A 27,608-nucleotide genomic window follows, 5' to 3' on the forward strand; every position below is an offset into this window, starting at 1 on the left:
TGGTGTTGTGTGACGGCTGGCTGGTGTCTGTTGTAGGTGGTGTTGTGTGGCCGGCTGGCTAGAGTCTGTTGCGTGGCTAGCCGGCTCGTGTCTGTAGCTGGTGTTGTGTGACGGCTGGCTGGTGTCTGTTGTAGCTGGTGTTGTAGGGCCGGCTGGCTAGAGTCTGTTGTGGGCCTGCTGGCTATGACTCCAGCAACACATGCCACCGACACACTTGCTCTCCTTTACTCTCCCTCATGTCGACCCAGTGGGAGCCCTCCTCCTCCCCACTACAGTTCATGCCTGAAACACACAATTCTCTCTTGAACAGACATAGCCTTGTCATTGTAAAAAAGAAGTTGCTTCAAATGTTTAAAGCACACTGACCGGACAGAGCACAACGTCAGGTTGATCGCCAACATATCCTCATCTGTTCCCTGAGAATCATCTGACAATCTCCTGAGCGGAGAGTGAGTGAGTTGGGTTCAGTATGTGCCTGGTAGACATGCAAAGTTTTGGAAGAAAGTATTTAACTTTTTTTGTTACGCTCCGGAAATGAACACCACCCTTATAGAAACTAAGTCCAACTTGTTACCATGGAAACGTACAAAATAAAAATTTCAAAAATTCCTAAATAGCAAAAGGCACCACTTCAGTATGTGACGGATAGATTTGCCACGTTTCGATCAAATACACTGAATGGTTTTCGAGCTCTCCCCCGGAAAAGAAAGATTACGGACGGATGGACGGATGGACGGACGGACGGACAGACAGACTGGCTGATCGCTATATCCCCCAGCATTATAGGGGGACAACCATCTGGAGGAAGTTCTAACACATAAAGGAGAGCAAACTGATGTCTCTTGCAGCACTGAAAATATCTGACAATCGTCTAACACCGTACCCAACTTAAAAGAAATCTGCTGGTCTCCCTTAGCACCACACCATATTTAGAGAACCCTGATTGTCTCCCTTAGCACTGCACTATATTAAGAGAACCCCAATTGTCTCCCTTAGCACTGCACTATATTAAGAGAACCCCAATTGTCTCCCTTAGCACTGCACTATATTTAGAGAACCCCAATTGTCTCCCTTAGCACCGCACCATATTTAGAGAACCCTGATTGCTTCCCTAAGCACCGCACCATATTTAGAGAACCCTGATTGCCTCCCTTAGCACCGCACCATATTTAAAGAACCCTGATTGCTTCCCTTAGCACCACAGCATATTTAGAGAGCATCTGATTGCCTCCCTTGGCACCGCACCATATTTAGAGAACCCTGATTGCTTCCCTTAGCACCACACCATATTTAGAGAACCCCAATTGTCTCCCTTAGCACCGCACCATATTTAGAGAACCCTGATTGTCTCCTTTAGCACCACACCATATTTAGAGAATCCCAATTGTCTCCCTTAGCACCACACCATATATAGAGAACCCTGATTGCCTCCCTTAGCACCACACCATATTTAGAGAACCCTGATTGCCTCCCCTGGCACCATACTGCACATCATGTGTGTGTGGTGTTAACCCCAAACTCCAGCTATATGACAGGATCAGAAGCATCGATCTACGCATTTGGGATACGATGACATGCATCAACCAAGTCAGTGAGTCAGACCACTTGATCCCATTAGTCACCTCTTATGACAAGAGGATTGCTGGAGACTAAGTCTACCCTGGGTCTTCACGGGGCAGGGCCCTCAGGTAGTCTCCCTTAACACAAGCTCCACACCACAGGACAGGAACACGTTACCTAGGGAGAACCATCCTATCATCTCCTTCTTCTTCATGCTCTTCTTGTTGTAGACAGACACCATCAGTGTCACCTCAGGGAGCTGGAACAGCGCCACCTGGAACATGAACGTCTCCTTAAACAGTGGGTTGGGCTGTCCACGCCGCACCGACGTCTTGCACCGCTGCAGCTCTTGCCCAGTGGGAGACATCAGCGTCAGCTTCACATATGTGTCTGCAATAAAACCATGGAACCATCAAGAAATGTCAGTTAAACTGGTCGAACTAGTGTGAAAAAATATCCTGATATTATCAAGTGAAATACTATTTCAAACATGCTTGAAAGAAAGGATATGTTAAACACCGTAGTTAAACTGCTGCAGTATTGCATTGATATTTCTGGGTAGGCATGTGATTAACAAATTGCCGTATTCGACATAGTAAGCGCCCAGGGCGATCTCAAAAATAAATAGGTGGCTCTTATTAGAATATTATTTTGCCTAAAAAACAGAGTTGAAAAATAAATTACGTGGTTAATGCCGACGGCCTGAACTGTTTATATACAACAGATATATTTTTCCTGAATTTAATTGCCCATAATTAAAGGTGTATATAACACACGCGTGGGTATTATACACGAATAAATACGTCTTGTATACGTTGATCAATCGAAAGGGGTGCTAATTTGGATTGTTCACTTGCTAATATATTAGCAAATAGCGCCATGGGCGCTTATCATAGTGGGGCATATTATGTCGAATACGGTATAGTGGAACAATTTATAAAGCAAAAATCACCTCTCTGTTTCTTTGTTCTAATTCAGTACTATTCCAGCTTTATGATCGGAGACTGTAAATCATCAAATCTGAACCAGACAATCCAGTGATCGGTATTGTGAGCATCGATCCCCATCGTCAGGGTACGAGGACACATTATCAACCATGTCACGGAGCCTGACCATTCAATCTATTTGGTCGCATTTTCCGACCAGCATAGGTCCTATCCTAACCCAGAATCCCTACAGGGTCACCTCACTATCATGATCAAGATGGCAGAATGTATTTCAATAAACAGTTAACAGTGAACAATTGACATAAAAGGATTCATTCTGCTAAGTAAATCTGAATTTTAGCTCCATAATAACTCTCCGTCAAAACTGAACACTCCTACACACCAGCCTTGCTGTTTCTGTGGCAACTGTGAAGTACCTATATTATCGATACCACTCAAAAGAATTGAAAGGACACCCAATCTTTTTACACTGCTGAGGTAAAACTGTCATACAATGCCTTGACAGATTAACTATTGTAATATGAAAGCAGAGCTCCAGATAAGCTTTTGGTGTTGTGGGTATTTTACACATGCATTTTAAAATCATTGGGTATCAGTAATTCTATCTGGGTATTCAAATTTCTGTTACCCACTAGTTTTTACACATGTTGGTATTTAAGTTAAATATTTAAAAACACTATTCATCTAGACCCTGCAAACTGGTGTCGTGTGGGTTAGAGAGCTTTATAGGACTCAAAAATACCACAATACTTTCACAAGAAAATGTGATGGCAAATGATCGTGATGTAACTGTCATTGTGAAGTTTGGCAAGGTTGACGGAATGCCCGTTTATAATTTCAAAATAAGTTGATGATTTGCTAATCGAATATGCAGGGTTACTTCACAATATTTTGATGATACACACAAGTTTTATTTTTGTAGCTAATCTGTAATGTTTGTTGCGTATTTGATATGCTTGGATTTTATTTTACTGCGTATTTCTGCATTTCTGATGCGTATTTTACGCAGATACGAAGCCTATCTGGAGCTCTGTGTAAGAACTGGGTGTTCTCTTCTTCTGAGTGGTCTACGTTTTAAAATCATAATCAAGCGGCGGTAGAATTTAGGCGCATGTTCATAATGGGTGTCTTTGTAGACTCTGGAGTGTGAATTTCAAATCTCGTCTGACCAAAAGTCAAAACACAGATAGATTCTTTAAACATTTTACCTGGACATCAAATGCAAAGAGATTCTCCCATGGAAGACTTGGTAAAACCTCAGTTTGCTTGTTTAACGCTACACTAACCATATGACAGTGGTCTTTAAATGATGAAGTCTGGACCTGACAATCTAGTGATTGACGTCATGAGCATGGATCAATGCAATTGGGACATGATGACATGCATCAACCAAGTCAGCAAGCCTGACCACGTGATCCCGTTTGTCGCCTTCATGACAAGCATGGACCCAGGTCTTCACAGGGGTAAAACCTCAATGTAACTACATATATCATAAGCTGGAGATGCTACACTGATGCTCACATCACTGGATTGTCTGGGCCATACTTGATTATTTACAGATCGCCATCATATAGCTGGAATATTGCTAATTATTACCTATGAGGGCAAACATATCGGGGTTCATAAAAATCATATGTGCCCTTAGGTCATATCATGTCACGAGACAAACATGTATTGTTTCCGTCATCCGGACGACATTGTTGATGTCATTCAACAAGTTGTGGTTTCGCTGCTGTTGCAACTTGCTGTCCTTCTTGGTAAACACTATAATTTGTCTCTGTATGTAGACATCTTCTTCCGTAGTAAATAGAACATTATATTCTTGTTCATGTCATACTATATTTACGACACTCGTGCCTAAATTCTGGTATATCCCAAGCGCGAGCTATACCGGAATTTAAACATTTGTGTCTTAAACATAGTATGACATGAACCCAAATATAATATCCTCCTTGTAACAAACAAACAAACAAACAATCCATACCTGGAGCCCTGTTCATGGCCATGTTGCGGAAGTTGCTTCCCTTGATGACCTCCACGGAGAGTCGACCAGTCGTGCCATTGTAGGCTAGCCCAATGAGCAGCTCCGGCATTCCGCCATGTTGGAGAGACTGTGTGGAGGAAGCGCTGTCACTCCTGGACAAGCTGGACACATCAAAACCAGAGTCCCCATGCTGGAACGCATCATACAACACACTTCAGATTTTACACCTCACAACAGCAAAATGACAAAACGACAACAATTAACAGTTAATGCTGAATAAACCAGATGTCTTAGCTTTTCATTTATCCGATAGACGAGTATTTCTGTATTAAGGTATACAGTTGTGTAAATATTCATCAGTCAAAGTTTTCTAAACCAATAGAAAAGGTTACTATAATTACAAAACCTGAACTCAGGTATGGGCGGCCATTCGGTCAAAAAATATAGTTCAAATAAAGGACAAAAGTACGCAATAAAAGTCAAATGTTACGAATAAAGTATTAAATGTTACTAATATAGGTCAAAACACAAAACAAACAGACGCCGGTTAAAAATACAAAGTAATTTTATGGTCTGAGGTTGACACAGCGCAACTGCAATTCTCGCGCAATGTTCACTTTTCAGATGTTATAAAAATGACGTAGTACATCGTACACCTTGGCATGCAGTTATTATATACACAGTGGGACAAGCCGATTAAACGTAGAATGTATTACAAATTGGAGCGCCATCTGGCGTTCTTTATTGTCAACGTCCTTGAGCAGTTCAGCGTCCTTTCGTGCGCACTGACGTTCTTTAGTACACATTGTTCTTTCTTTTCATATGATGTCTTTTCGTCACATTTGACTATTATATTGCGTACTTGAGTTGTTTTTCAACTTTTATTTTTTTAACCGGTGTCTGTTTGTTTTGTATTTTCACATTGATGCTTTATTCGTAACATTTGACTATTATTGCATACTTTTGTCCTTTATCTGACCTCTGTATTTTTTTACCGAATGGCTGCCCATAGATATAATGTTTCATCACAAAGCTTCTACAAGTCAAAACTAAAGAGAGAAAGCTCTGTGGTATATGCTCAACTACTACAGTGCCATTCTTAAACTGTGTCCAATCTGCACAATCCTCCATGTCAGATAGTAGGAGTTCAACATGCCAATCAGTGAATCATATAAATCATTAATCTAGAATCATATCTGCACAATCTGAACCAATTGTACATGACACATTCTCCCAGTCAGCAGACAGGTGGTTAGCATACGACCAAGATGTATGTTTAAGAAAGCCAAATGTAAGCAATATACCAAAATAAGCAATCTTATTAAAATCAGATCTTAGTTCTCGCTACCGCTAAACAAAGATCTGAGGACATCCCATTACGGGTCACGTCAAACGACCTTTCGCAAATTTTGACCGACCAATGAAATGACTGACAAGAAATCAGCATTAGCCAATCAGAAGGCAGCTTTCTCGAGCTTTAGGACACTAGTTTCAAACTGGCGACTACGCTTCGAAACATATTTTGACGCATTCTCAATTAAAAAAATTAAAACTGATAAGAACATTCTGGAATGGCATATAGATGGCCTAGATTGAATGGATATAATCATAGAACCTGTAACTATCGTTCGGAATACCCCGTGTTAAATATTTCCTGGTTGCATGATTAGAAAACACATACCGTGTGTCACTTTCATGATCTGGATAGCGATGCTCTGGTTGGTCGGATGAAAGGTCATTCTGACATGACCCTTAATGGGATGTCCTCAGATCTTTGTTTAGCGATAGCGAGAACTAAGATCTGATTTTAATGAGATTGCAATGTAAGCAATGTTTGAGAATGCCCATGAAAGACATGTTTGAGAAGATGTAAGCTGCAGGTAGACAGACCTGTGATGAAGCAAGTACATTATATTCTGCAAGCTGGAAGTGTGTGTGGGTTGCCTGGCAACTAGGTAAAGCTACATGCAGGTGAGAAGGGTGCTGTGTCAATGTCGTACGACCTGGTGACTTCCTGCTACATACATGAGAGTCTACACGCTCGGCTTCAGTACTCGCTAGGATTAAGGGGGGAGTCATGGAAAAATGGCACAGCGAAGTGGAAGGAGGTAGGGTTTTTTATTAAAACAGGGTGTGTTTTGGGATGAAATGGGGTGGCTGAAAAAAAATGACAGTCTATTCTTTTAAATTAAAAAATATTAAATTTCAATATTATTTAGGGACTGGTAATTTTTATCGGGAGGGGCGGGTGTCTTGGAAATATGTTACATGTAGTTGGAGGGGAATAAAAATGTTACTTAGAAGAGAGGGGTCAGCGAATATGATACTGTCCTGAGATCTACCCCCCACACCCCCAAACCCACCCAAATAATAATTACCAGTCCCCCATGTAGGAGAACAAGTTTTTTTATAATGTGTTCTTCACATTTCCAGCTGCTCTCAAATTTCAAGATGGCTTTGATAATTTTTGAGCTGGACAATGAGTAGCCCAGTTAACTAAAAATGAGAGGATGTCCAGAATTAAAAAAACCTGATCCAGCAGTGAACTTAATAATGCTGAACATTTTGCAATCAGGAAATATCGATATAGATTCCCCTGGAAGAACTGGAACATTTGAATTTGTTTTGTGATTCTTATATTAAATATGATGTTTAAAAAAGAATGATTACATTTAAATTAATTTTGTGTTTGTTTTGAAATCTGATCAAGATGTGTTTTTTTTTAATCGCTCTATTCTAACATGGAATTTTGTATTCTATTCAAAAGAAGTTAAAGAACACCCTAATCTTTCATATTACTATAGCTAGTCTCTCGTGGCATGAAAGAGTAGGGTGTTACGACAGATTAACTATAGTAATATGTAAGAATCAGTGTTCTTTAACTTCTTTTATAAAGCCAAAAGGAGAAGAAGTTCTTTCTGCTGGTGGAGCTGGGTTTTATTTAGCCATCTCTCATGTATGTAATGGAGGCTGTTTGTGGGTGAGGACACAGCAAATTAACCAGTCCATCAGCCTAGCATTCAAGAATCTCTGATCAGCCCTGACTTGGTGTCGGCCATAAGCCTAGCATTCAAGAATCTCTGATCAGCCGTGACATGGTGTCGGCCATAAGAAGGTGACGTCACATCAGCGACACACAGAACTATACCCGTTGGAGTTTTAGAACGGTTGTTAGGAACTCATACTCGGGAGCGGCTGTGCTGGTCTGAATGAAACATGACATTTATCATACCTCACACATGAATGTCAGGTTCTGATTGGCCGAAACATGTTCTACTATTTTCCATGTACCCCGCTAAGATGGCCATTTCTTATGCTTGTCATTACATTTGGAAAATACCAACTGCAATATTTTATCTCAAATTAATGATATAAGACGCAAGATATTTATGATATTTTCTAAATGAAATAGATCTAGGGTGAATAACTTTGTTTGTTCTCTACCATCTGCTACAAATGCCTAACTGGTATTCTTCGTAGTTTTTAACCATTTCCGATCAGAGCATGCATGCATAACAGATACCTGTAAAACAACTAGGTGTGTGGTAGGATAATTCCGTTGTCCACCGGTCGCTCGGGGGACATGGGTTGATGTACCCTCTATGTTAGCTGGTGTTCCCCTTCATGTTCGGGGGACATTAACGAACAGAGCGTTCGGGGAACATTGACGAACAGAGGTTTTGGGGACATTAACGAACAGAGGTTTTGGGGACATTAATGAACAGAGGTTTTGGGGACATTAACGAACAGAGGGTTTGGGGACATTAACGAACAGAGGGCACAGGGAACATAAACGAAGAGAGGGCTCAGGGAACATTAACGAACAGATTGCACAGGGAACATTAACGAACAGAGGCGTCGGGCACATTTACAAACAGAGGGCACTGAGAATATTAATGAACAGAAGGCTCGGGCACATTAACGAACAGAGGGACTCGGGCACACAAATGAACAGAAGGCTCGGGCACATTAACGAACAGAAGGCTCGGGCACATTAACAAACAGAGGGACTCGGGCACATTAACGAACAGAAGGCTCGGGCACATTAACGAACAGAAGGCTCGGGCACATTAACGAACAGAAGGCTCGGGTACATTTACGAACAGAAGGCTCGGGTACATTAACGAACAGAAGGCTCGGGTACATTAACGAACAGAGGGGCTTGGGCACATTAACCAACAGAAGGCTCGGGTACATTAACGAACAGAAGGCTCGGGTACATTAACCAACAGAGGGGCTTGGACACATTAACGAACAGAAGGCTCGGGCACATTATCGAACAAAAAGCTTGGGGACATTATCGAACAGAAGGCTCATGACATTATCGAACAGAAGGCTTGCGGACATTATCGAACAGAAGGCTCAGGCACATTATCAAACTGAAAGTTTGGGGACCTTATCGAACAGAAAGCTTGGGGACATTATCAAACAGAAGGCTCGGGCACATTATCGAACAGAAGGCTCAAAGAACACTAATGAACAAAGGCACATTATCGAACAAAAAGCTTGGGGACATTATCGAACAGAAGGCTCATGACATTATCGAACAGAAGGCTTGCGGACATTATCGAACAGAAGGCTCAGGCACATTATCAAACTGAAAGTTTGGGGACCTTATCGAACAGAAAGCTTGGGGACATTATCAAACAGAAGGCTCGGGCACATTATCGAACAGAAGGCTCAAAGAACACTAATGAACAAAGGGCTCAAAGAACATTAACGAACAGAGGGCTCGGGGAACATAATCTAACATACAGGGTGCATCAACCTATTTCCCCCAGAGGGACTGGTGGACAACTGATATTGACATTGTCTTCCAGCTGTTTCAAGGTGACAGTAAGTAGTGGAGGAGGTGAACAGGATGTTGGAGGGAGATGCTAAGACTCTATATAGTACACATCTATAGTATGTGTTGCTGTAGTGTTAGATACATACTAAACCTCCCTTGCCCTGAAACATCATAGGCTGGGTGTTAAACATCAATCAATAGCAAGTAACAGCAAGAAAAGAAATCATTAACTGGTTGGAAAATGTCATCATGCCAGACTTCAAGTAGAGTTGAAGCAATTACTTTCGTACTGATCGTACTGGAACTTAATGAGTCTTTCACTCAAAGTCAAAGAAAAGTTATTTTGGGTCAGCCTCTGACCCATGTTCAAGTGTACAATCGGGTGACAATCGGAATTAATGGCGGTACGTACAAAAAGGCCATTTTTTTCTATTTGCTGGATCACAGATTTTTGTTGTCAAAGTGAGAACACTTTTTTTTAAACTGGACCACAGAATGAGGGGAAAAAATAAGGATATAAATATATGAATTCACCATCTTTAACACCATTGTCTGCTTGAAGCTTTGCATTTTGTCATTTGTTGTCGGAAGTGAAAGGGAGCTAATTTCGACAAATTCTTATCAAAGACACGGGACATACATCTAGATTTTATTACACAAGAATGGAATGAGTGAGTGAGTTTAACGCCGCATTTAACATTATTCCAGTTATATCACAGCGTGTCAGCTTAATGTGGGAGGAAAGCCCGAAGTGATGCAGGTCTCTGACCTTTACCACTTCGGTGAAACCCACAAGCAGGAGTATGGTGCTGACAAACCTAGAAACATAAACGGGACGAACCAGGATTCGAACCCACAATCATAGGTTTCTGGCGTGCCCAAGGGACGCAACTCTGCACAGTGAATCGTAGCGCAGTTGACGATTGGGCCACCCGTGCCCCTTGTCAACTGTCGATTTAGCAAATATTCATGTCAAATTGAGCTTCCTAAGTTTCATGGAAGACTTTTTCAAAACACTGAGAAATTTGAAAATAATTCAATGTGTATGACGTATCAGCAGGGGGGAAATAAGGTAACTGTGGTGAAATAAAATCTTTTCCAATTTAGAAGAAAACAGGGTCGATGAATCCCTGATCCAACACATTAAAAGATCATGACTACTTTGACAACTGACAGTGTCTAATATGCATATTATATAAATACCTATGTAACCCAGTGATAAAAATCAGTATATACTGTTGGTAAGAATATTTAACATTTATACATATAAACATGACTACAAAATTGCTCTGGAAGATATCATTTCTTTATATTGTTGTGAGCAGGACCAAGAAACGAAAAATGATATTCATCTTCTATTCCACATTTACAAATTGGCATCTTGAGGGAATATCGATGTCCAACAGTGACAGCGGCCATGCCTGCACATCAATGGCTCACCAGCAGCTACCCACTCTAGCTTGAGTTTGTTTGTTTGTTGTTTTATAACGCTCTCAGAAATATTCCAGCTGCGGTCTGTAAATAATCAACTCTGAACCAGACAATCCAGTGATTGATATCATGAGCATCGATCCACGCAATTGGGATCGATGACATGCATCATCCAAGTCAGCGAGTCTGACCACCCGATCCCATTAGTCGCCTCTTACGACAAGCATAGTGGCCTTTTACGGCAAGCACGGGTTGCTGAAGTCCTATTCTACCCCAGATCTTTACGGGTGTGTGTTCCGATATAAAAAAAAAGATGAAGTCAGCAATAGCCAAGACTAACATGTGCATGTATTCTGTTAAATAAAAAAGATATACAGAAAAAACAGTTGCTGAATTATTTTAATAACATAGGAGCCAAGAGACTCTGAAACTGCTGTGAAAATAGTCCATGCTTGCTGACTGCTATTTTCTGATTGGCTGATAATAGAATGGGGCCTGCAATACATTATTGTGCTGAAGAGTGTCTCTGACTTTGTATTGTTGACTGCAGGTTTTTGTGTTAATCATCAGATAAGCAGTCTATGAAGTCATTATTGTTGACATATTTATCTATAACAATGGACCTCAATGTTTTTGCGTTCATTATAATAATGTGAGTATTCATATTGCACTAGATTTCTTGCACAAGGTGCATGCTCAAAGCACTAATATTGTTACCCTGGTCAATGGATCAGTGTGCATTTTCGTTCTCAGCTCCCCGGGGAGTATATGGCATCATTAACGTAAAAAGAAATGGTGCACACACATGTGTATCTTTTAAACTTAAACACACATTGTGCATACCGGATTTTACGTTTATACCTCCAAAATGCAAAAATTATCGAGGTAAAATATTAAGTGAATTTCAAGAAGATATATATTGAATACTTCTGAGTTAAAGTCTGGATGTAAACATGATGAAGACTAGACAACCAAAGCTCTTCTGATTATGCTCTGTCAACTTTACTGTTGCTTGGATAATGATTATCATTATGATTATCGATGGCACCACTTTAGCCATTGTCTGTCTGGTAAAGTTTCAAGAAGATGTAATGTAGATCTGATAATTCTGTTCAGGAACAAAATGAGATGGTGTTGTTAGCTTGGAACCCATCACCAGTATAGTTGTGGCACCATTCCATAAAGCAATGTTAGCCTTAAGACAATCATATCTCCAATATTTTAACATAAATTTATGACAAACGTTGTATGAAGGTCACTTTGTGGAATGCTACAAGTATATGGTTTGTTTGTTTGTTTGTTTGTTTGTTTGTTGTTCAATGTCGCACTCAGCAATATTCCAGCTATATCATCATAATAATTGAGCTGGTCCAGGCAATCCAGTGACTGACATCATGAGCATCGATCTACGTAATTGGGATACGATGCCATGCATCAACCAAGTCAGCGAGCCTGACCACTTGCCTCTTACGACAAGCATGGGTTGCTGAAGACCAGTTCTATGCTGGATCTTCACGGGGTGCAGGTATAGGGTGCTAGTGGAACTCACGCTGAGGTTGCTCCTCGGCTCCAGCACCATCCAGTGAGTCGTCTCCTCGTCCAGGTTCAAAGATGCAAAGCCCACGATGCTCTCTCCAATCATACGCTCTCGTCGCATACGCTCAAGTCCATAGAGTCGCACTCGGATCCCCATACCATGGACATCATCTGTGATAAGGGCCAGGCCTCAAAGTTTAATTTTTTACGAAGTAGCCATATGGCTACAAGTAGTGAGTGAGTTGGGTTTAACGCCGCTTTTAACAATATTCCAGTTATATTGCGGCGTGTCAGCTTAATGTTGGAGGAAAGCCCGAAGTGATGCAGGTCTCAGACGTTAACCACTTCGGTGAAACCCACGAGCACGGGTATGGTGCTGACAAACCTAGAAACATAATCGGGGCGAACCAGGATTCGAACCCACAGTCATAGGTTTTTGGCGTGCCCAAGGGACGTAACTCTGCACAGCGAATCGCGGCACCTTAGACGACTGGGCCACCCGTGCTCCCTGGCTACAAGTAGTTTTTTCCAGGTAGCCAGTGGTAAAATCAAGAAGTCAAGCCAATATTGTAGGTGGCCAAGAGCATTTGAAATGATCTTTTATCAAATAACGATTACACATACAAGTCATAGCACTACTCTTGAAATTGTATATCAGTGGAAACTGTACTTGAGTTTTGTTACTTGTGACTCGATCAATGATGCAATTTTACTAGATAGGTATATCTTTGCTTATCCAATCAACTAAAATAAAATACTAATTGCATTAATATTTATGTATTTCAGTTCATTGTTGACATTAGGAGGAATTATTTGTGAGTACGATTAGTAGCAGACATAATTATTTTTGTGTCAACATATGTGTAGCAATAGAAGTTAGTTGCCACAAGATATTTTTCAAGGAAATCATTTGGCTACCTCTGAATTTTAGACTGTAGTCAAATTGAAATTTAGGTCACATTGGCGACCATTTTAATCGTAACTAAGAGGCCTGAGGACACATGCATTATCTCTAAGGCTGGCTAAAAGATCGATAATCAGAATTATCGTTGATGGGAAAAAATATTTACGATTATCAATATGAAAATTGTGACATCGATAATACCTTACACGAAATATTGTGATGAAATAAAGATTAGATTTACCAAAACAGACTTCTTGTTGTCAATCATGTCAACTGCGGAAGATGGGAAGCAACTGTTTCTGTTATATTGTAAATGTCCACAAAGTAATCACTGCATAAATGTGCCACCGTTCACCAGTGGGGTGAAATATGTTGTATTCTTTTGGACTATTTGGCTTATTTGCTCAAAGTTACTTATCCGATATCTATCGATAATTGATTGATATTTAGTTAACAATTATCGATCTCTATGATCTGTATAGATAGCCAGCCCTAATTTTCTCACTGCTGGTATTATTGACTTTGTCTAATGCTTCACTGTGAGAAAATTGAGAAAATTGTACTTACCTGGAAAGATTTTGGAGAATGCGAAATTTTCGTCAAAGGTGGGATTTTCTCCTGTTTTCACTTTGGTCTTGAATTTCTGTTTCTTGGTAGGCAGTAGCATCATGCGTACTTGGACATTGCTGGCCCCACCACGGTCCTTGGCCGGGATCTCCCGCGCCTGATGGATGGTCACGCTCATCTTGCCTCGCTTGGCTTCATACTTGAAGCTCACTTCTAAACTTCCACATTTGGAGATCAGTGGAGGTTCCCCTTGCAGGTCACTGACATCAAACAGGTGTTCCTGTGAGGAGAAGACGGTAAGAATGCAGCTTACAGTAAAGTGAGGTGTCAGTTTCTTGAGTTAGTGAGTACAGTTTTACGCTGCTTTTAGCAATAATCCCGCAAACCTGCAGGGACACCAGAAATGGGCTCCACACATTGTACCTATGTGAGGAATTGAACCCAGGCCTAGGTGATGAGATGTGAGGTGATATGGGGTTTAATGTTGCATCCAAGGATTATTGCACTTGATCTATGTAATGGAGATACAATGACATTAACCAAGTCAGCGAGCCTGACCATCCGATCCCGTTAGTCGCCTTTTACGACAAGCATAGTCGCCTTTTACGACAAGAATAGTCGCCTTTTACGACAAGGATGGGTTGCTGAAGACCTATTCTACCCCGGATCTTCATGGGTCCACGGAAAGAATTTATGAGCATGGTCAAAATAAGCCCAAAGATTAACATAAAGCTCAAAAGGGACCATTTGTGTTGAATCCCACTACAATCTAAACATGTATAAAATTTCATTACATTGTGTACAAACTTGCTAATGGCCATAAATAGATATTTCAATATGGCTGCCAAAGCATACCTTTTTGTTTACACCTAATATGATCACTGACTGAAGATGATTCATTCACCCAACTTAGCAAATATATATATAGTTTGAATCACACAACAAGACAGCAGTGACCATTGCTCAGACCATACCAGGACTTCAGTGCATCCACACCAACACAGTTAGGAACTGCTTACGTCATCAGGGGATACGACCATGTCGTTACGTCATCACAGGATACGACCATGTCGTTACGTCATCAGGGGATACGACCATGTCGTTATGTCATCACGGGATACAATCATGTTGTTACGTCATTACGGGATACTACCACGCCATTACGTCATCAGGGGATACGACCATGTCGTTACGTCATCACAGGATACGACCATGTCGTTACGTCATCACATGATACGACCATGTCGTTACGTCATCACGGGATATGATCATGTTGTTACATCATCACGGGATCAACAATGTCATTACGTCATCACGGGATACTACCACGTCATCACGTCATCAGGTGATACGACCATGTCAGTACGTCATCACAGGATACGACCATGTCGTTACGTCATCACGGATACTATCATGTCGTTACGTCATCACGGGATACGACCATGTTGTTACGTCATCACAGGATACGACCATGTTGTTATGTCATCACGGAATATGACCATGTCTTCCCGCCATATGACATATCCTGATGCAAAACCCTTAATCCTAACAAAACCCTTAAAGGTGATGCTGAAATCATGTCTGACAACCTCGGCTGTTGTGGAAGACGATTGTTTTTACAGACAAGATTTTATACATTTCCTGCAGGGACGTCTTCGGGAGCGTCATGCTCAAGCCTGGGTCCTTGGAGAAAAATCGCTATCGGGTGGGCTAAGTCACGTCAAACAAGTGCTGTAGTTGTGTGACAGTTAATTAGTTAATTTGACAGGTGTGGGCTACAGAGATCAGATTCTCTGACCAGTAGAAAGGCTGGGACGAGTCTAAATTTACTACCCGGGTACTCGACCCCATATTACCCGACCCTACCCAGGTACCCACTCTACGTCTCAAGTTAGGTACAAAATGTTCAAATGGGAAGTTTTTCACCGGCAAAAGGTCTTTTTAGATAGTATAAAACGATCTGATTATGCATATACTGAAGTTGACTGAAGCTTTGTCTTTTCTAAAACATGTAAAAACCAGAAGGTTTGAGTGCAAGAAATGCGAACATTAGCAACTTTAACTTACCGGGTATAAAGTATAACCATGAAATTTTATTGTTAAAAAAAATAAATATATCACATGACTAACTATGGGTCCGGGTAGTCATGTGGGTACCCGGGTCCTATTCAGTACCCACCCGACTTGAGTGCCCGAGTTATCCGTCCCAGCCCTAACCAGTAGCAATTCTGTTTCTTCAATGTCATGGCCGAGGGTTGACTTCTAACAGGAAAATGCCCCTCCTCATACGGCTAGTGTTGCTATGGCTTTTCTTCAACAGCACCATTTTCAAGTACTGCCTTGGCCTGCAAACTCACCAGATCTCTAACCCAAACAGCATGTGTGGGATTAAAATGGAGTGACATCTACACAATGTACCAAATCCGCCAGATAATGTTCGTAATTTGGCAGCAGAGTTGCAGAGAATATGGCAAGCCATTCCACAAGCCTTCTATGCCCATTTGATAGACTCCTGTGGGCACACCCATTATTGAGTTTGTGACATTGTTGCTTGACCCCTGCCCTGCGTTTGGATGCGTAATGTGAATGTCGTGGACATTAAACATGCTGGTCTGCCATCTTTTTATGATCTCAATATCCACCTAGTAAAGTTTACATGGAAATGATCATTGTTATATTTTCAAATTTAGAATTGATAAATTCAAATGAATTTTAACAAAGCACAGTTTCTTTTTGTGGTTAGTATATACGTCTTCCAGAAATTCTAGAAGATAACTTGAAAAAGACTTCAAAAGAAGAATCGGGACAAAGAAAATAATTAATTCTGTGAATCATTTGAAAAGGGTACACTTTAGCAAGACGAAACTTCTTTGGACTGTTGGAGGTCAGTTGCCCACAATTATTTTGGGTGATGAGACACAGACAGTGATTGGAAGACACAAAACAAGTAGGGTCAGATCAGTCATGTTCTGGGCTGTGTGACGCATCATGGTGGTGGAACACCTATTCCAGAGGATGGTAATATAAACCTGAGAAGTATATAGAGTAACCAATGAGCTACAAGGATTTACGGATTATCTGTCCTGAGTGAATGAATGATGTTAATCCGCCTTTGCCAAGGGACTTACAGCGTTTATTCAAAAGGGACAGATAATAAATACATAATTCTGAGTTTCGAGTAGGTTAGTAGGTGAGTTGAGTTGAGTTGAGTTGAGGTGAGGTGAGGTGAGGTGAGGTGAGGTGAGGTGAGGTGAGGTGAGGTGAGGTGCGGTGAAATAGTGCTTAACGTCGTGTCCAAGATTATTACACTTATATAGTGACGTGCATGTATGCTAAAGTCTTTTGGTATGAAGCGGCCTGAGATCGAACCCCGGACCTTCCGCAGAGGCTCTACCACTAGACCACGGAGGCGGTCATAAGTAGGTTAGAGACAGTGAAGGAAAAACATGATATGTCATCCCGACAGAGAAACTTCACAGCAGACAGCCTTTTGTTCAGATGACGACATGTAATCAACATTGTGAACAATGGATGATGTCATATAATACTTTTGCAACAAGAAGCTTCATACAGCTTCAATTGACCAATCAGCATTGAGAATTGCTAAAATGCACGTGTGCAAAGTTGACTTTTTGAGGCATAACAATTTGGATGTACCCAGCGTTTCTTCTATCTACGCGCAGCTTCATGCTATAGGAGATGAGTTATTGCCAGCCACTGTACATGGCTTCTTTCAGGTCAAAATACTCACAACTCCTTGAAGTATGCAGAAGATGACATCCATCTCCTTCCCCAAGAACCAGTCCAAAAAAGATCTAGCTACATCACACAAGTCTGTTTAATGTACATAATTCAAGAACCAAAGACGTGGCAGACATATCTCACAGCAAAAACAATCCCTGGACCACCTGCCTACTTCCTTGCATACCGCTGAGCTAATTACAGGGGATTCCCCAGTCTGAGAGGATCAAGTGACTACTGTCGGTGTGTTCAACCTGGGTTCCTCCTAGTGTCCTCCCCACTGCTGCAGCCTAGCTACATCCTCCACCCCAGCGACAGCCTCCCCTTCCCTCCCCACCACTGCTGCCCCCTAGCTACAACCTCCACCCCACCCACAGCCTCCCCTTCCCTCCCCACCACTGCTGCAGCCTAGCTACAGCCTCCACCCCACCCACAGCCTCCCCTTCCCTCCCCACCACTGCTGCAGCCTAGCTACAACCTCCACCCCACCCACAGCCTCCCCTTCCCTCCCCACCACTGCTGCAGCCTAGCTACAACCTTCACCCCACCCACAGCCTTCCCTACCCTCCCCACCACTGCTGCAGCCTAGCTACATCCTCCACCCCACCCACAGCCTCCCCTACCCTCCCCACCACTGCTGCAGGCTAGCTACAACCTCCACCCCACCACTGCTGCAGCCTAGCTACATCCTCCACCCCAGCCACAGCCTCCCCACCCTTCCCACCACTGCTGCAGGCTAGCTACAACCTCCACCCCACCACTGCTGCAGCCTAGCTACAACCTCCACCCCACCCACAGCCTTCCCTACCCTCCCCACCACTGCTGCAGCCTAGCTACAACCTCCACCCCACCCACAGCCTCCCCTACCCTCTCCACCACTGCTGCAGCCTAGCTACAACCTCCACCCCACCCACAGCCTCCCCTTCCCTCCCCACCACTGCTGCAGCCTAGCTACATCCTCCACCCCAGCCACAGCCTCCCTCCCCACCACTGCTGCAGCCTAGCTACAACCTCCACCCCACCCACAGCCTCCCTTCCCCTCCTCACCACTCCTGCCCCCTAGCTACAACCTCCACCCCACCCACAGCCTCCCCACCCTTCCCCCACCACTACTGCAGCCTAGCTACAACCTCCAGCTACCCTCCCCGCCACTGCTGCAGCTTAGCCTCTATGCTTCCTACAACCTCCAACCCCAGCTAGAACCTCAGCTCCCACATACAACCTCCACATACAATATACCTGAAGCCTCCATGTTAAAACCTCCATAGTCACATACAACCTCCATCCCCACCTACAACCTCCTCCACCCCATCTACAACCTCTTCCACACCCCATCCACCACTATCTACAAGCTCTTCCACCCCCACCACCAACAACCCCCACCCACCACCAACAACCCTCACCTACAACCTCCACCCCCACCAGTAACCTGCCCTTCCAATGGATGTCAGGAACTGGACAGGATGCCACTCCCCTGCTGCAGCCTGGCTAGCCTATTCCCCAGGTAGCAGCTTATACAATCTGCCGTACACCATGCTAGCACATGACATGGTAAGGCTGCAGATCGGTACATCTGGATCTCGTCAAAGTAACCATCACTTGCACTCATTGTACCACAGATTTAATTTGCACAATCAATAAACAAAGATTATAGTTGGGGAGTATTTGACCCAGCAATTATTGGGCAGAGTTGATCAATAAGTTCCACCTTCCTCACGAGCAGCTGAGACTCCCCCTCCAAATGACACGTGCCGTTCCCTCATCGTACACTTTTAATCGTCTCTAATTACACCACCAGTTTGCACACAGCTTGTTTGCATGGAACTGTGTGACCCGGAAGTACCAATACTGTAAGTGTCAAAACACAGGGAACAATACTGCTGGTACTATCCCCGTTATGATTCAAGGATATAGAAAAGTGTCAAATTTCAGGCTCTCTGTTGTCTGCAAAATATACTTTTTCAGTCAGTTGCTGTCATGTTTCTGTAAAGAATGGATTGCCACACATACATATTAATACCCCTCTTGCTGCCTGGACATATTCACAACGTAGGTGAGCAGTGTCTTGCTTGTAATTATAAGATTATTTTACAAGCTGACCCTTGGTCGGGGAGGGATGAAGACTGACACTGAGCCAGGGAGGGATGAAGACTGACACTGGGCCAGGGAGGGATGAAGACTGACACTGGGCCTGGGAGGATGAAGACTGACACTTGGCCAGGGAGGATGAAGACTGACACTGGGCCAGGGAGGGATGAAGACTGACACTGGGCCAGGGAGGATGAAGACTGACACTTGGCCAGGGAGGGATGAAGACTGACACTGGGCCAGGGAGGATGAAGACTGACACTGGGCCAGGGAGGATGAAGACTTACACTGGGCCAGGGAGGGATGAAGACTGACACTTGGCCAGGGGGGATGAAGACTGACACTGGGCCAGGGAGGGATGAAGACTGACACTGGGCCAGGGAGGGATGAAGACTGACACTGGGCCAGGGAGGATGAAGACTGACACTTGGCCAGGGGGGGATGAAGACTGACACTGGGCCAGGGAGGATGAAGACTGACACTTGGCCAGGGAGGGATGAAGACTGACACTGGGCCAGGGAGGGATGAAGACTGACACTGTGCCAGGGAGGGATGAAGACTGACACTGGGCCCGGGAGGGATGAAGACTGACACTGGGCCAGGGAGGATGAAGACTGACACTTGGCCAGGGAGGGATGAAGACTGACACTGGGCCAGGGAGGGATGAAGACTGACACTGGGCCAGGGAGGGATGAAGACTGACACTGTGCCAGGGAGGGATGAAGACTGACACTGGGCCAGGGAGGGATGAAGACTGACACTGGGCCAGGGAGGGATGAAGACTGACACTGGGCCAGGGAAGATAAAGACTGACACTGGGCCAGGGAGGGATGAAGACTGACACTGGGCCAGGAGGGGATGAAGACTGACACTGGGCCAGGAGGGGATGAAGACTGACACTGGGCCAGGGGGGGATGAAGACTGACACTGGGCCAGGGAGGGATGAAGACTGACACTGGGCCAGGAGGGGATGAAGACTGACACTGGGCCAGGAGGGGATGAAGACTGACACTGGGCCAGGGAGGATGAAGACTGACACTGGGCCAGGGAGGATGAAGACTGACACTGAGCCAGGGAGGGATGAAGACTGACGCTGGGCCAGGGAAGGATGAAGACTGACACTGGGCAAAGTAGGACTGATGAGTTGATGCAGAGTACATCCTGGTGTCAGTGACAGCCTAATCAAAGACATTTAGCCCTGGATGCTCCCGTAAGCACGATGTCCTCATGCAAGTTTCATTACAACACTCACATAATTCAAAATCAATAGTAAATGGAAATAAGCCGCTTGTTCATTACACAGCAAGGATTTGCTTCGCATATCCTTAACACACATCGTGAAGGCTGCCGGGCTTCAATCTCCCACTAGTGGCTACATACATTCAGCTGTGAGATAAATCTACACCTCCTGTGATACATCAGCCACACTGACACTGCTGAAGTCAAACATCAATATTTGTGCTGGAAAGAGCAAAGCAAATATTCCTTGTATCTTTGTTTAGAAGTTCTTCAAGAGGCTAACCATGGACCAGATGGAAGCAGTGATGATTACAACTGTGATTAATTTTCGGCATATTCAGCATATAATTTTGACAGTACATGTAATATTTATGTGTTTCTTTGTTGTTTAATGCCGCACTGAGCAGTAGTCGAGCTATAGGACGGCAGTCTCTAAATAATCAAATCTGGACCAGACAATCCAGTGATTGACATCATGAATGTCATATAAATGTTATCAGCTGTATATTTTCATATAACAAGAAATGACATATCAATGAATTTCAAAATTGAATTTGTGACAATTGAGTCAATTACAACATCTGTTATGTCCAAACCATTAATGTCAGGAACATACCCATTATATTGTTAGCATCACTAATCATAAATGTTTTTCCTAAACTGTTTTAGAAAAATACGAATCAATAATGATAGAAAATCATTCTTTTCAGTCTATGTACATAATTACCCTGTTATGAACTATCAATAAATCAATTAAACAAACTGTTCAAAGTGAGGTGAGGTGAAATTGGGTTTAACGTCGCGTCTAAGATTATTGCACTTATATAGCGACGTGTGTGTGTGTGTGTGTGTGTGTGTGTGTGTGTGTGTGTGTGCGTGCGTGTACGTGCGTGTGCATGTCCGCTTGTACTAGTCTGATGCCGACTTATAGTGCTAGCTCACTGAGATACCATGCCGCAGTTTAACATGAATACCCCACTCAGACACAGTATACTGACTCCGAGCCGACCAGTGACTCCGAGCCGACCAGTCCTTGTTTTTACCCCTTAATACCGAGTGCCAGACAGGGTAACAACAAGTACCATCTTTTAATGTCTTTTGGTATGACGTGGCCGGGGATCAAACCCCCCGACCTTCTGCTCTACCACTAGACCATGGAGGCAGTTACTGTTCAAAGTAGGATATTTCATTGAGGTAAGAGCTTATTGCGCCATACAACACGTTGTCTTTGCAGTCATGCGATCCTCTGAAAGGCTTTCTTTTTATCGTTTGATCTAAACTTGATCACCTCTAGTCACAAATTTCACATAATAGCGTTCCACTCTGATACACAAATTTATACAATTTATATCTGTTATTCTTGGATAAATGCACAAAATATGAAACACAATCTTTAATCAACTAAATTTTCATGAATGTCATTTGGGAACTGTCTAACGGTAATACTGTTTCACACAACTGACTGAAGTGAGCGAGTATGGTTTTAAGCCACTTTTAGCAATATTCCAGCAATATCACGGCGGGGGACACCAGAAATGGGCCTCACACATTGTACCCATGTCGAGAATCGAACCCGGGTCTTCGGCATAATGAACGAACACTTTAACCACTAGGCTACCGGACCACTCCTCAACTGACTTTAAGGTAAGTTTCTACGTCACATACAGTTTATGTTGAGGATAAAGACACTCTTTCAACTGGTCAGGTCACGTCTGTTTCAAAATACTTTAACAGCATACTGTAAATTACAGTTGTAACAAACTCAAAGGGATGACTAACTTCAGATTGTTATAAACGTAGTTCATTATTTATAAGCATTCAACTAAAATATACAGCAAATGTCCAGGACCTAAACATCAGTTACAAGCATGTTCATTATAAACACAGTTTACTGTATTATTTCCCAAACATTTCAGTTCCATGCACCTCAGTTGTCTTTACAAGTCAGTTACTGAATATTTATGTTGTTTTTGTAAACAGAAATATCTACAATATCTACACTTGAATATTGTTCCAATGAAGTTTTAAGTCCATAGTAGATAAATCTGTTCTATTCATAGCTGAGTCTACTGTTCTATCTGGAGTCTTATGTTCTATCTAATGTTCCAATGAGCTTAATGTTCTATCTGGAAGTGAGTCAAATGTTCTATCTAATGTTCTACCTAATGTTCCAATGAGTCCATGTTCTATCTAGAAGTGAGTCAAATGTTCTATCCAATGTTCTACCTAATGTTCTACCTAATGTTCCAATGAGTCCATGTTCCATCTGGAAGTGAGTCAAATGTTCTATCCAATGTTCTACCTAATGTTCTACCTAATGTTCCAATGAGTCCATGTTCTATCTGGAAGTGAGTCAAATGTTCTATCCAATGTTCTACCTAATGTTCTACCTAATGTTCCAATGAGTCCATGTTCTATCTGGAAGTGAGTCAAATGTTCTATCCAATGTTCTACCTTATGTTCTACCTAATGTTCCAATGAGTCCATGTTTTATCTAGAAGTGAGTCAAATGTTCTATCCAATGTTCTACCTAATGTTCTACCTAATGTTCCAATGAGTCCATGTTCTATCTGGAAGTGAGTCAAATGTTCTATCTAATATTCTACCTTATGATCCAATGAGCTTAATGTTCTATCTGGAAGTGAGTCAAATGTTCTATCCAATGTTCTACCTAATGTTCCAATGAGCTTAATGTTCTATCTGGAAGTGAGTCAAATGTTCTATCTAATGTTCTATCTAATTTTCTAATGTTCCAATGATCCCACGAGTGTAATGTTCTATCTGGAAGTCTCATGTTCTCCAGAGACCTCACACAGGCAGCAGAATATATATCTTGAAACGTTGTGTATCATGTACCCCTTGCACTACAACGCCCGACACAACACAGTGTGATAAAGTTATAGTACTAGCTGCTGTACCAACACAAACAGTAAATGGTTAAATATTAGACAAACATCATCAACTTGTGACAAGCTAGAGTCAACATGTCTGAGATCACAGAAAGAATTGATCGGAGTCATGTTGAAAGAAATGAACTTACTCAGCCATGAACAAACCAATGTATCTCCCACAAACTGGAACATTACATAAGTGGTCTTGAATGGTTACGTTTGAATGAGTTCACATTTTTAACAATATCACACAGCATAGCTCAATCAACAGTATCAGAATAATTTACAGTACACAATGCTGGTGAGGAAGGAGACAATCACTGGTTCTCATTGTCTCTAATCTGGTTCCTACCTTCTTCATAAACCTCCAATGACGTCATCCTATTGTTCTCCAGTCAGGTTAAATCTCATTAACAGGGATGTTGTAATATCCCGGGGATTTTATAGGATATTCCAGGCATATTTTCTATATGAGTGATAATATCCCGGGGATTTTATAGGATATTCCAGGCATATTTTCTATATGAGTGATAATATACCGGGGATTTTATAGGATATTCCAGGCATATTTTCTATATTAGTGATAATATCCCGGGGATTTTAAAAGGATATTCCAGGCATATTTTCCATATGAGTGATAATATCCCGCGCATTTTATAGGATATTCCAGGCATATTTTCTATATGAGTGCTAATATCCCGGGAATTTTATAGGATATTCCAGGCATATTTTCTATATGAGTGATAATATCCCTGGGATTTTATAGGATATTCCAGGCATATTTTCTATATGAGTGATAATTTCCCCGAGGATTTTTTATAATATCCTGGGCAACTTATTAATGCACCTTCGTTCAGATTGTAACATGTAGTGAAATGTAATATCAAATGACAAATGTTTTCTTTATATTCCCGAGAATCGAACACACAACCTTCGTATCTGAAGCCGATTGAGTGTACCGCTAGGCTACAGAGGCGCTGATAAATTGCAATGCTTTTTAGAATGTCTTTTTCAAGAACCAGCAACAGATATTTTACACTTATTTCCTAAGGTTCATGGAAAGTATGTCTGAAACAAAAAATGTTGATAAATGCTGTGTTAATTAAGTTTTTGTTTTTTGGGGTTTATAAGTTAGATAAAACACTTCCCCAAAGGTTTTTATAAAATTTAAAACCCTTATCCCGCAGATGCTGGTTTTAAATATCATAAAAAACATGGCAGTGAGGGTGGGTAATGACTGGGGGAGTTGGTCACTAGATAACAGGTGTGTAGATGGCATGATAGGGCAGCACATCCCTGAGGACACACTGACCAGTACTGACCAGTCCAGCCCAGTGATAACCCACACGTCATTGTGTTACTTCACTTTCCCCAGGCTGAATAAACTACTACAGATTCAGGCAGCCATCCGCCTCTCAGACAATCCAATCACCCACTAAAGCCTGGCCATTATTGGATGAAAGATAGCCCCAGAACCTCCCCCATCACAGAAAGATCAGTGCTTCTCCTGTCAATACTCTCATAACCCAGTGTAACATGGGCTGTTTTGTTGCGAAATTTGACAATTCCCCACACTGATCCAGAATGCATGCAATCTAGCATCGAAATTATTTGTATGCTGTTGGTGTGTGCGACTTGGTTGAACTGATAATGTATGAATGATGAGAATGAAAGTGTGATGTTATTGATGAAGTGTCAACCTCAGATTACTATATCATCATTATTCCTGGACCCGTATAGTCACTAAATGATCCATAGGCCTTCCCAACAAAATCAAAGCACCTATTGTCAGCCATTGTGGAGAAAAACAGTGCCATATTGAACATTCCCCAAGCTGCATAATGTTCCCATGACAATCATCAACTGCCTAGAAATCAATAGAACACATTGATATGTCAAATACCATGATATATGCGCTTGCAGGTTACAGATCAACCAAAACACTGGCTGTTTCACAAAACAATGGTAGAGGCATTTCATACTTACATCATTAGACATGGTTCTGTCCGTAGCTGACAATGCTTGCTCGCTGCCGGACAGGGAGGCCGAGCGTTCTGTCAAAAAGGCTTTGTTTTCATATGTGTGTTGGTCATCTAGATCTGGTACTGAGGTGGACTTGACGGATGCTTGTTGTTCTGGGGACAGGTCCTGTGCAGCGCCATGTGGACTGTCATCCTCCTCTTCGTCACTCCCAGGGGGGCTCACATCATCTGCTGCTTGACCTTTCTCTGCCAGAGAAGCAGCTTCCTCTATTTGTTTATCTGGCAATAACATGTCACAGGGATTAGACCAAGAGCATAGTGCAGAACACTAAATTATAGATTACCACTGGAAGATACAAGTGTTTATGGACAGCATGGGCTGTTAGTTAACAGCTGGCTGCCATGGCGCCGGCACTATCCGAGTGTTGGTTGATACAGCTATTATTGCCCGCTTTAAATCACAGAACTCCGGCCTGACCATTCTGCTGTTGAGAGCTCCGGCTTATTTGTCCATGCTGTACAGATTAGCATCATGATATCCATACCATCAATTATTCTATGGCATTGTGTTGAAACAAAATGGAGCTACACATCTGCCTAAATTATCGACAATTGATTGTAATTGTTCACCTTTTCAATAATACCTATTAGAACAATAATGTTTTCTTAGAAGTATACACTGTGAAAGATTTTTTTGAAAATCCATGTAAAGGTACCATGGGACTCTGAAGAACAACTGAATTTGTTTTATAATCCCTATTCTGACTTGTACCAAATGTTCCTGTGTTGTTTCAGGCAAACAATTGACTTGCCTTTGCATGTGTTTGTGAACGGTGCAACCATTGGGTTGGGATACACTCACATGTTAGTGAACACCTGGTATGATCACTATTTGATAGTGATTTATGAACACATGCACACAATATAGATGGAATTATACAATCATCTCTGCTTATAGCTGAGATTTCTTCAGAATATGGAATGGTTTTTTATATCTAATTAACTATATTTATTATATTTTTCACTCAGATAACCATTCTTGTGTACTTGAACAGGCCAGAAGAAAACCACTTGATACTGTAAGAACTGAGAAAGGTTAGTTGTCCACCATTTGAACATGTTAATGTCAACGTTTCTGTATCATTACAGTTTAACATATCATTGCAGACAATGCTTCATCAGACATGACATCATGGAGGAAGCAATGTGCAAATGATGCCTCATCAGACATGACATCATGGAAGAAGCAATGTGCAGATGCTGCCTTATCAGACATCACATCATGGAGGAAGCAATGTGCAGATGATGCCTCATCAGACATCACATCACAGAGGAAGCAATGTGCAGATGCTGCCTCATCAGACATCACATCATGGAGGAAGCAATGTGAAGATGCTGCCTCATCAGATATCACATCATGGAGGAAGCAATGTGCAGATGATGCCTCATCAGACATCACATCATGGAGGAAGCAATGTGCAGATTCTGCCTCATGAGACATCACATCATGGAGGAAGCAATGCGCAGATGCTGCCTTATCAGACATCACATCATGGAGGAAGCAATGTGCAGATGATGCCTCATCAGACATCACATCACAGAGGAAGCAATGTGCAGATGCTGCCTCATAAGACATGGCATCACATCACAGAGGAAGCAATGTGCAGATGATGCCTCATCAGACATCACATCATGGAGGAAGCAATGTGCAGATGATGCCTCATCAGACATGACATCATGGAGGAAGCATTGTGCAGATGCTGCCTCATCAGACATGATATCATGGAGGAAGCAATGTGCAGATGCTGCCTCATCAGACATGACATCATGGAGGAAGCAATGTGCAGATGCTGCCTCATCAGACATGACATCATGGAGGAAGCAATGTGCAGATACTGCCTCATCAGACATGACATCATGGAGGAAGCGATGGTTTCTTGAAAGGTTTT

The 27,608-nt window shown here is 42.4% G+C and overlaps 1 protein-coding gene across 1 annotated transcript in view; it reads right to left on the reverse strand.

Moving 5' to 3' along the window:
* LOC139443518 (synaptotagmin-14-like) overlaps positions 1 to 27,608 on the reverse strand; it is a 69,368-nt gene continuing 41,760 nt past the window's right edge. Inside the window, exons 5-11 of the mRNA XM_071224506.1 lie at positions 25,664 to 25,938; positions 13,719 to 13,998; positions 12,261 to 12,418; positions 9,427 to 9,441; positions 4,492 to 4,681; positions 1,738 to 1,950; positions 1 to 282 (exon numbers count right to left, since the gene is read on the reverse strand). Of these exons, the coding sequence (XP_071080607.1) occupies positions 182 to 282; positions 1,738 to 1,950; positions 4,492 to 4,681; positions 9,427 to 9,441; positions 12,261 to 12,418; positions 13,719 to 13,998; positions 25,664 to 25,938 (1,232 nt within the window). The 3' untranslated portion in view covers positions 1 to 181. The remainder of the gene's footprint in view (positions 283 to 1,737; positions 1,951 to 4,491; positions 4,682 to 9,426; positions 9,442 to 12,260; positions 12,419 to 13,718; positions 13,999 to 25,663; positions 25,939 to 27,608) is intronic.

Source organism: Haliotis cracherodii, unplaced genomic scaffold (genome assembly GCF_022045235.1).
Source record: "Haliotis cracherodii isolate W230 unplaced genomic scaffold, xgHalCrac1.p SCAF_5, whole genome shotgun sequence".
Taxonomy (NCBI): Eukaryota; Metazoa; Mollusca; class Gastropoda; order Lepetellida; family Haliotidae; genus Haliotis; species Haliotis cracherodii.